The 10,813-nt window shown below is 48.4% G+C and overlaps 2 protein-coding genes and 1 long non-coding RNA gene across 3 annotated transcripts in view; all 3 read left to right on the plus strand.

Annotated features, from left to right (window-relative positions):
- Positions 1 to 1,907, plus strand: part of LOC128377438 (ankyrin repeat and SOCS box protein 2-like) — an 11,382-nt gene extending 9,475 nt beyond the window's left edge. Inside the window, exons 6-9 of the mRNA XM_053337390.1 lie at positions 1 to 11; positions 81 to 663; positions 1,484 to 1,637; positions 1,771 to 1,907. The exon at positions 1 to 11 is cut by the window's left edge and continues 161 nt beyond it. Coding sequence (XP_053193365.1) covers positions 1 to 11; positions 81 to 663; positions 1,484 to 1,637; positions 1,771 to 1,907 — 885 coding nt within the window. The remainder of the gene's footprint in view (positions 12 to 80; positions 664 to 1,483; positions 1,638 to 1,770) is intronic.
- A 4,372-nt stretch (positions 1,908 to 6,279) lies between these two features.
- tmem251 (transmembrane protein 251) lies at positions 6,280 to 7,887 on the plus strand. Its single transcript, XM_053337328.1, has 2 exons — positions 6,280 to 6,416; positions 7,160 to 7,887. The coding sequence occupies exon 2, from the start codon at positions 7,168 to 7,170 to the stop codon at positions 7,549 to 7,551; it is 384 nt and encodes a 127-aa protein (XP_053193303.1). The 5' UTR covers positions 6,280 to 6,416; positions 7,160 to 7,167; the 3' UTR covers positions 7,552 to 7,887.
- Positions 7,888 to 9,108: 1,221 nt separating this feature from the next.
- LOC128377381 (uncharacterized) lies at positions 9,109 to 9,553 on the plus strand. Its single transcript, XR_008323311.1, has 3 exons — positions 9,109 to 9,204; positions 9,265 to 9,444; positions 9,520 to 9,553. It is a non-coding gene; the product is annotated as an uncharacterized LOC128377381 (long non-coding RNA).
- Positions 9,554 to 10,813: the final 1,260 nt, after the last annotated feature.

Consider the following 10,813-nt stretch of genomic DNA (forward strand, 5'->3'; position numbering starts at 1 on the left):
GGACGTGACACGTACGTCCAGCTTACAGTTTCCTCCTTAAATAACCTTTATTGTTCTTAATCGACCGTCTTGTGTTGCAGCATCGTCTCCATGGTGATCCCGGCCACCAGCAGAGCCAGGATCCGCCGGTCCGGCATCAGTCCGCTCCACGTGGCCGCCGACCGTAACCGTGACGACATCCTGGAGACGCTGATCGAGGCGGGCTTCGACGTGAACGCTCAGCTGTCCGAGGAGCGGTCCAAGCTGTACGAGGACCGGCGCAGCACGGCGCTCTACTTCTGTGTCATCAACAACAACGTGGAGGCGACGCGGCTGCTGCTGGAGGCCGGCGCCGACCCGAACCTCGACATGTTCCGGCCGCTGATGGTGGCGGCTCGGTTCGGCTGCATCGAGACCGTCACGCTGCTGGTGGAGCACGGAGCCGACATCAACGCCTCCATCCCCACGCACCCCACCACCTTCCCCCCCGTCTACATGTTCTGCATGAAGTACCTGTCCATGTTCAAGTACCTGCTGGACAACGGAGGCCACGCCCACTCCTGCTTCACCTGCATCTACGGCAGCCAGCCTCATCCTCCAATCAAAACGACCCGATCCCACAGGGGCAACCTCGACAGCCCCAACGATGACCAATCAGAGTTCAGCCCGGCCCAAGGCGTCCAGGTACATCTGTGATTGATTGATAGTTCTGTGATTGATAGTTCTGTGATTGATAGTTCTGTGATTGATAGTTCTGTGATTGATAGTTCTGTGATTGATAGTTCTGTGATTGATTGATAGTTCTGTGATTGATAGTTCTGTGATTGATTAATAGTTCTGTGATTGATTAATAGTTCTGTGATTGATTAATAGTTCTGTGATTGATTAATAGTTCTGTGATTGATTAATAGTTCTGTGATTAATAGTTCTGTGATTAATAGTTCTGTGATTGATTAATAGTTCTGTGATTGATAGTTCTGTGATTAATAGTTCTGTGATTAATAGTTCTGTGATTGATTGATAGTTCTGTGATTGATTGATAGTTCTGTGATTGATAGTTCTGTGATTGATTGATAGTTCTGTGATTAATAGTTCTGTGATTGATTAATAGTTCTGTGATTGATTAATAGTTCTGTGATTAATAGTTCTGTGATTGATTAATAGTTCTGTGATTGATTAATAGTTCTGTGATTAATAGTTCTGTGATTGATTAATAGTTCTGTGATTGATTGATAGTTCTGTGATTGATTGATAGTTCTGTGATTAATAGTTCTGTGATTAATAGTTCTGTGATTAATAGTTCTGTGATTAATAGTTCTGTGATTGATTAATAGTTCTGTGATTGATTGATAGTTCTGTGATTGATTGATAGTTCTGTGATTAATAGTTCTGTGATTAATAGTTCTGTGATTGATAGTTCTGTGATTAATAGTTCTGTGATTGATTAATAGTTCTGTGATTGATTGATAGTTCTGTGATTAATAGTTCTGTGATTGATTGATAGTTCTGTGAGATGATCTCCGCCCCCAGCATCTCTCGGTGGGCGGGGCCAATCATTGACGTGCTATTGGACTACGTGGGTCATGTGACTCTGTGCAGCAGACTGCAGGAACACCTGGACAGCTTCTCTGATTGGTCCGTCATCAAAGAGAAAGCAGGTAGTGATGTCACAGCTGTGACAGCCAATCACATCCCTTCATCCCTGATCCCATTCTGTTAGTCCTGCTCTGATGTCATCAGTGACCTCACGCTGACCTCACGCTGACCTCACAGTCATGTCCTCTCTTGCAGCCCCGCCCCGCCCGCTGCTGCAGCTCTGCAGGCTGATGGTCTGTCAGCTGGTCGCTCCGCGGCGAATCCAGAAGCTTCCTCTGCCGGGAGGACTGATCCGCTTCCTGCAGCACCAGGAGGGATCCATAACCCTCTGATCCGCTTCCTGCAGCACCAGGAGGGATCCATAACCCTCTGATCCGCTTCCTGCAGCACCAGGAGGGATCCATAACCCTCTGATCCGCTTCCTGCAGCACCAGGAGGGATCCATAACCCTCTGATCCGCTTCCTGCAGCACCAGGAGGGATCCATAACCCTCTGATCCGCTTCCTGCAGCACCAGGAGGGATCCATAACCCTCTGATCCGCTTCCTGCAGCACCAGGAGGGATCCATAACCCTCTGATCCGCTTCCTGCAGCACCAGGAGGGATCCATGGAGCTCTGAGGGGAAACTGGGTTATTGATTACTGACTGATTTACTGCCACAGCACCACATGTAGATTCATCCACTGGAAATAGTTCTGATCAAAGACTCTTTAAACCCTGACCCTGCAGCAGCTGATCCAAAAGTTTCATTCACATTGAAAGTTTTTGTGTTTTTAGATTTGGTGTTGATATTGTGGTTACATACAGCATGATGGTTTGATGTTCATATATATACACATATATTGTATATGTGCCTTCCACCTTTTTAAGGGAGAGAGTTTCAACTCCCACCTCCGGGAGAGCTTCGACCACGTACCGGGGGAGGCGGGGGACATTGAGTCCGAGTGGGCCATGTTCCGTGCCTCCATTGTTAAGGCGGCCGACCGGAGCTGTGGCTGTGGGATTCAAGCTGAAGAAGGAGTCCTATAGGACCTTATTGGACTGTGGGACTCCGGAGGCAGCAGACGGGTACCGGCAGGCCAAGCGGAGTGCAGCTAGGGCGGTCGCTGAGGCAAAAACCCGGACATGGGAGGAGTTCGGTGAGGCCATGGAAAAAGACTTCCAGACGGCTTCGAAGAGATTCTGGACCACCATCCGGCGTCTCAGGAGGGGGAAGCAGTGCACCGTAAACACTGTGTACGGTGGGGACGGTGCACTGCTGACCTCGACTCGGGACGTTGTGGATCGGTGGAAGGAATACTTCGAAGACCTCCTCAATCCCACCGACACGCCTTCCGGTAAGGAAGCAGGGCCTGGGGACTCGGGTGTGGGCTCTCCTATCTCTGGGGCTGAGGTCGCCGAGGTGGTCTAAAAGCTCCTCGGTGGGAAAGCCCCGGGGGTGGATGAGATCCGCCCTGAGTTCCTCAAGGCCCTGGATGTTGTGGGGCTGTCATGGCTGACACGACTCTGCAGCATCGCGTGGACATCGGGGGCAGTGCCTCTGGATTGGCAGACTGGGGTGGTGGTCCCTCTTTTTAAGAAGGGGGACCAGAGGGTGTGTTCCAATTACAGGGGGATCACACTCCTCAGCCTCCCTGGTAAGGTCTATTCGGGGGTGCTGGAGAGGAGGGTCCGTCGGATAGTCGAACCTCGGATTCAGGAGGAGCAGTGTGGTTTTCGTCCGGGCTGTGGAACAGTGGACCAGCTCTACACCCTCTGCAGGATCCTTGAGGGTGCATGGGGCCCAACCAGTCCACATGTGTTTTGTGGACTTGGAGAAGGCATTCGACCGTGTCCCTCAGAGAGTCCTGTGGGGGGTTCTCCGGGAGTATGGGGTATCGGACTCCCTGATAAGGGCCGTCCGTTCCCTGTATGACCGGTGTCAGAGCTTGGTCCACATTGCCGGCAATAAGTGGGACTTGTTTCCAGTGAGAGTTGGACTCCGCCAGGGCTGCCCTTTGTCACCGATCCTGTTCATAATTTTTATGGACAGGATTTCTAGGTGCAGCCAGGGTGTAGAGGGGGTCCGGTTTGGTGACCTCAGGATTGGGTCACTGCTTTTTGCAGATGATGTGGTCCTGTTGGCTTCATCAGACCGTGACCTCCAACTCTCACTGGATCGGTTCGCAGCCGAGTGTGAAGCGGCCGGGATGAGAATCAGCACCTCCAAATCCGAGGCCATGGTCCTCAACCGGAAAAGGGTGGAGTGCACTCTCCGGGTCGGGGATGAGATCCTGCCCCAAGTGGAGGAGTTCAAGTACCTCGGGGTCTTGTTCACAGTGAGGGAAGGATGGAGCGTGACATCGACAGGCGGATCGGTGCGGCGTCTGCAGTAATGCGGACTCTGCACAGATCCGTCGTGGTGAAGAGAGAGCTGAGCCGAAAGGTTCCTACCCTCACCTCTGGTCATGAGCTTTGGGTTCCTACCCTCACCTCTGGTCATGAGCTTTGGGTTCCTACCCTCACCTCTGGTCATGAGCTTTGGGTTCCTACCCTCACCTCTGGTCATGAGCTTTGGGTTCCTACCCTCACCTCTGGTCATGAGCTTTGGGTCGTGACCAAAAGAACAAGATCGCGGGTACAAGCGGCCGAAATGAGCTTCCTCCGTAGCTGAGCCTTCAAACCAGGAAGTCCAGACTGGAAACATCCGAAAGAGTCTGGGTTAGGGTTAGGGTGCAGCTCTGGAACAACAGCGTGTGGAGAAGGAAGGAACTGATCCAAAGCATGGTGGAACTGTGACTGCTGACAGGAAGTGATCCACAGCGTGGTGGAACTGCGACTGCTGACAGCAGGATGAATTCAAGGGTTCATTATCTGATCTGCTCATATTCAGTCACATGCTTCAAAACTCATTGGACGAAGCGTACGAAAGCAACCAAAGAGTGTTTAAGGCAAAGAAGTGGAAGGTTCTGCAGTCACCTGACCTGAATCTGACTGAGCTTCACCTGCTGAAGACCGAACACAAGGGAAGCTGCCCAAAGAACAAGCAGGAAGTGAAGCTGCAGCAGAGACCTGGCAGAGCAGGAAGTGAAGCTGCAGCAGAAACCTGGCAGAGCAGGAAGTGAAGCTGCAGCAGAGACCTGGCAGGAAGTGAAGCTGCAGCAGAGACCTGGAAGGAAGTGAAGCTGCAGCAGAGACCTGGAAGGAAGTGAAGCTGCGGCAGAGACCTGGCAGAGCAGGAAGTGAAGCTGCAGCAGAGACCTGGCAGAGCAGGAAGTGAAGCTGCAGCAGAGACCTGGCAGGAAGTGAAGCTGCAGCAGAGACCTGGCAGAGCAGGAAGTGAAGCTGCAGCAGAGACCTTGCAGAGCAGGAAGTGAAGCTGCAGCAGAGACCTTGCAGAGCAGGAAGTGAAGCTGCAGCAGAGACCTGGCAGGAAGTGAAGCTGCAGCAGAGACCTGGCAGGAAGTGAAGCCGCAGCAGAGACCTGGCAGGAAGTGAAGCTGCAGCAGAGACCTGGCAGAGCAGGAAGTGAAGCAGAAACCAGCATCCAGACTTCAGGCATCGACTGCAAACGATTAAAAAGTGACAATCTGATTTATGATGATGTTGGTTTGTTACTTTTGGTCCCTTAAAAAGATGGAAGCCTAACCCTAACCCTTAAAAAGATGGAAGCCTAACCCTAACCCTTAAAAAGATGGAAGCCTAACCCTAGCCCTTAAAAAGATGCAAGCCTAACCCTAACCCTTAAAAAGATGGAAGCTTAACCCTAACCCTTAAAAAGATGGAAGCCTAACCCTAACCCTTAAAAAGATGGAAGCTTAACCCTAACCCTTAAAAAGATGGAAGCCTAACCCTAACCCTTAAAAAGATGGAAGCTTAACCCTAACCCTTAAAAAGATGGAAGCTTAACCCTAACCCTTAAAAAGATGGAAGCTTAACCCTAACCCTTAAAAAGATGGAAGCCTAACCCTAACCCTTAAAAAGATGGAAGCTTAACCCTAGCCCTTAAAAAGATGGAAGCCTAACCCTAGCCCTTAAAAAGATGGAAGCCTAACCCTAACCCTTAAAAAGATGGAAGGCACATTTACAGAATGCTGTAATTCACCGTTCACCTGGTTTGGATGTAAATACTTTCAAATTAAAACAAATTCTGCACTTAAAGCACATCTTGGTGTTGTACAGAGCTGGAACGCTGCGTCAATGTCCAAATATATATATATATATAATATATATATATATTAACATTAGGCTATATATATATATAATATATATATATATTAACAGTATATATATATTGGTTGTGTCACCGCTGCCTCAGCAGATCAATAAATGTGTGAAACTTCAACATTAAATGATTTTGTTAAAAAAATGAATCATTACTGTCTTCACTTTACAAGCTGGACACACACACACACACACACAAACACACACACACACACACACATACTCACATACACACACACACACACACACACACACACACACACACACACACACACACACACACATACTCACATACACACACACACACATACACATACACATATATATGTGTGTGTGTATGTGAGAGAGAGAGTCCAGAACAGTCAGCGTGGTTCATCAATCATAAACTCAGATAAAGCAGCACTAACATCCAGCAGCAGGGGGCGCTATGTGTGTGTGTGTGTGTGTGTGTGTGTGTGTGTGTGTGTGTGTGTGTATGTATGTGTATGTATGTGTGTCTCAACTACATACGTCAGGCTCTCTGACATCATCAGTGTGTGTCAGGTGACAAAACAGAAGGAGAGAGGAGACTTCCTGGATGTGTGACGAATTAAAAACCAGAGAAAACGTTTTAATGTGAAATAATCAGCGAAGGGAAGGTAAGCTAACAGGCTAACGGGCTGCTAACAGGCTAACCGGCTCCTAACAGGCTGCTAACAAGCTAACAGGCTGCTAACAGGCTGCTAACAGGCTAACAGGCTCCTAACAGGCTCCTAACAGGCTGCTAACAAGCTGCTAACAAGCTGCTAACGGGCTTCTAACAGGCTAACCGGCTCCTAACAGACTGCTAACAAGCTAACGGGCTGCTAACAGGCTCCTAACAGGCTGCTAACAGGCTAACAGGCTGCTAACAGGCTGCTAACAGGCTAACAGGCTGCTAACAGGCTAACAGGCTGCTAACAGGCTAACAGGCTGCTAACAAGCTAACGGTCTGCTAAAAGGCTGCTAACAGACTGCTAACGGGCTGCTAACAGGCTAGCAGGCTAAATATATCTGAATATTGATTATTGATCCCCAGTATGGAGGATGTATTGATTATTGATCCCCAGTATGGAGGATGTATTGATTATTGATCCCCAGTATGGAGCATGTATTGATTATTGATCCCCAGTATGGAGGATGTATTGATTATTGATCCCCAGTATGGAGCATGTCTTGATTATTGATCCCCAGTATGGAGCATGTATTGAATATTGATCCCCAGTATGGAGCATGTATTGAATATTGATCCCCAGTATGGAGCATGTATTGATTATTGATTATTGATCCCCAGTATGGAGCATGTATTGAATATTGATCCCCAGTATGGAGCATGTATTGATTATTGATTATTGATCCCCAGTATGGAGGATGATGAACTTCCGCCAGAGGCTGTGCTGGGTGTGCGTGGCGCTCTTCCTGCTGCTCAGCGTGTTTTTGGTGTATTTCGTGTTTGAGGTGCAGCGCTTCAGTTCTGAGCACGTGCAGAAGGCAGCGAGCGGCTCGTCGGCGCCGCCGGACGTCAGCTGGTCTCAGAGTTTTGGTGCCCGACTGGCTCCGCTTCCTGTGTGGATGTGGGCGTGGCTGTTCCTGCTGCCGTACCTGCAGCTCTTCCTCTTCCTGTTCTCGTGCACGAGGGCGGACCCTCGCTCTGTTGGGTACTGCGTACTTCCTGTCTGCCTCGCGCTGCTCTGCAGCCGCCGCCTAGCCGTCAGCAAGCCGTCCAATCACAGCGGGCCGCTCATAGACACGTAGAGGGGCGGGGCCAACGCGGGACGCACCGCTGACTGGACTGTGATGTCACTTCCTGTGTGCCTTTGACAGAATCCTGCTCCGTGATTGCTGGAGCAGCATCAGTACTGTTGCTATGGTAACCGGTAGCTAAGCTGTTGATCGAGCCAATCGGAGGACAGTATTCTCTGAGACTACTTTTCTGTAATATCATGAGTCACATGACGTACACTGTTTCCATGACAACTTTATTGTCAATAAAATGAAAAAAATCAAATAAAGTTTTTACAAAGTGAAAAAGTTTTACATTAGTGTCCTCACCTGTCCTCTCACCTGTCCTCTCCTAACCCCTCACCTGTCCCCTCCTAACCCCTCACCTGTCCCCTCCTCACCCTCACCTGTCCTCTCCTAACCCCTCACCTGTCCTCTCACCTGTCCTCTCCTAACCCCTCACCTGTCCCCTCCTAACCCCTCACCTGTCCTCTCACCTGTCCCCTCCTAACCCCTCACCTGTCCTCTCCTAACCTCTCACCTGTCCTCTCCTAACCCCTCACCTGTCCTCTCACCTGTCCTCTCCTAACCCCTCACCTGTCCTCTCCTAACCCCTCACCTGTCCTCTCCTAACCCCTCACCTGTCCTCTCACCTGTCCTCTCCTAACCCCTCACCTGTCCCCTCCTAACCCCTCACCTGTCCTCTCCTAACCTCTCACCTGTCCTCTCCTAACCCCTCACCTGTCCTCTCCTAACCCCTCACCTGTCCTCTCCTAACCCCTCACCTGTCCTCTCACCTGTCCCCTCCTAACCTCTCACCTGTCCCCTCCTAACCCCTTACCTGTCCTCTCCTAACCCCTTACCTGTCCTCTCCTAACCCCTTACCTGTCCTCTCCTAACCCCTCACCTGTTCTCTCCTAACCCCTTACCTGTCCCCTCCTAACCCCTCACCTGTCCCCTCCTAACCCCTTACCTGTCCTCTCCTAACCCCTCACCTGTCCCCTCCTAACCCCTCACCTGTCCTCTCACTTAACCCCTCACCTGTCCTCTCCTAACCCCTCACCTGTCCCCTCCTAACCCTCACCTGTCCCCTCCTAACCCCTCACCTGTGCTCACCTGTCCCCTCACCTGTCCTCTCCTAACCCCTCACCTGTCCCCTCCTAACCCCTCACCTGTCCTCTCCTAACCCTCACCTGTCCCCTCCTAACCCCTCACCTGTCCCCTCCTAACCCCTCACCTGTCCTCTCCTAACCCCTCACCTGTCCTCACCTGTCCTCTCCTAACCCCTCACCTGTCCTCTCCTAACCCCTCACCTGTCCCCTCACCTGTCCTCTCCTAACCCCTCACCTGTCCCCTCACCTGTCCCAGTCAGACTCTGACACACATTTAATATGAGGTTTTATTTTTAATCTGAAGCTGCTTTATGTCCTACTGAGGTAAGATCAGGTGATCAGTCATCAGGTGATCAACCATCAGGTGATCAACCATCAGGTGATCAATCATCAGGTGATCAGTCATCAGGTGATCAGTCATCAGGTGATCAGTCATCAGGTGATCAGTCATCAGGTGATCAGTCATCAGGTGATCAACCATCAGGTGATCAACCATCAGGTGATCAATCATCAGGTGATCAGTCATCAGGTGATCAACCATCAGGTGATCAGTCATCAGGTGATCAGTCATCAGGTGATCAGTCATCAGGTGATCAACCATCAGGTGATCAGCCATCAGGTGATCAGCCATCAGGTGATCAGTCATCAGGTGATCAACCATCAGGTGATCAGTCATCAGGTGATCAACCATCAGGTGATCAGCCATCAGGTGATCAGCCATCAGGTGATCAATCATCAGGTGATCAACCATCAGGTGATCAACCATCAGGTGATCAATCATCAGGTGATCAACCATCAGGTGATCAGTCATCAGGTGATCAGTGATCAGGTGATCAACCATCAGGTGATCAATCATCAGGTGATCAATCATCAGGTGATCAGCCATCAGGTGATCAATCATCAGGTCCTGGATCTTTTAACTGGGGGATCTTCTGGATCTTCTTCATCTTCTTCATCAGCGTCATCTTCATCACCTGCAGCAGGTAAACCAGGTGATGTAAGCAGTAACCATGACAACCAGAGAGAAATAAGCAGGTAGAACACAACAAAGTAAACAGACTCTGAGTCAGTTACCACGGCAACATACTCCGAGTCAGTTACCACGGCAACATACCCTGAGTCAGTTACCACGGCAACAGACTCTGAGTCAGTTACCATGGCAACATACCATCAGAGTTCAGGTTTAACACAGAGTTCAGGTTTTAGTTAAACCTGCTTCCAGCTGATCAGCTGATCCTTCTTCCTGTTAACTCTTGTAGGAACTTTAATAAATGCTTTCATCTTCACACAAACATTAAAAAGGTCATTTAAATAAAGTTTTCTGATATTTTATTTATCTATGTACCTGCCAGATGTTACTAATATTATTAAATATATATATTATTATATAAACTACTACTATTATTAAGAGTTATTGAACATTATATCTGATTTAATCAATAATCCTTCTCATTGATGACGTCAGACGGCTCACCTTCTGCGCATGCTCCGCAGGTTTTTTCCCGCTCCACCAGCTCATTAAGGAGTCTCGAGACTTCTGGGCTGAGCTCGCGCATCCCGCGGATCAGTGACGTCAGCAGACTCTCTACATTCACGGAGATTTTCTGCGCGTGCCCGTTTCTGTCCCGAAGCTCCGCGCGCACCGCATATCCCGCAGCGTCCGCCATCTTCTGCACGTGCTGTGTGTTGTCTGTTGTCGCTGCCAGATTTGCAGTACGGCCCGTCTGCGCATGCGCGAACGAGCCGCCATTTTGTATGGCAACTCCACTTGGACAAATTTCATTCCGTTCCTGCCTGATATATTAATATATATACTATACTATATATATATATTATATATATAGTATAGTATATATATTAATATATATACTATATATATTAATATATATACTATATATATTAATATATACTATACTACAATATACATATATATATAATATAATGTACATTCCTATACATATATATCTTCATATAACCCTAACCCTGATATATTAATATTATAGTTTATATAGTTTATAGTTTATATAGTTTATATAGTTTATATAGTTTATAGTTTATATAGTTTATATAGTTTATAGTTTATATAGTTTATAGTTTATATAGTTTATATAGTTTATATAGTTTATAGTTTATATAGTTTATATAGTTTATATAGTTTATATAGTTTATAGTTTATATAGTTT

Source organism: Scomber japonicus, chromosome 17 (assembly GCF_027409825.1).
Source record: "Scomber japonicus isolate fScoJap1 chromosome 17, fScoJap1.pri, whole genome shotgun sequence".
NCBI lineage: Eukaryota > Metazoa > Chordata > Actinopteri > Scombriformes > Scombridae > Scomber > Scomber japonicus.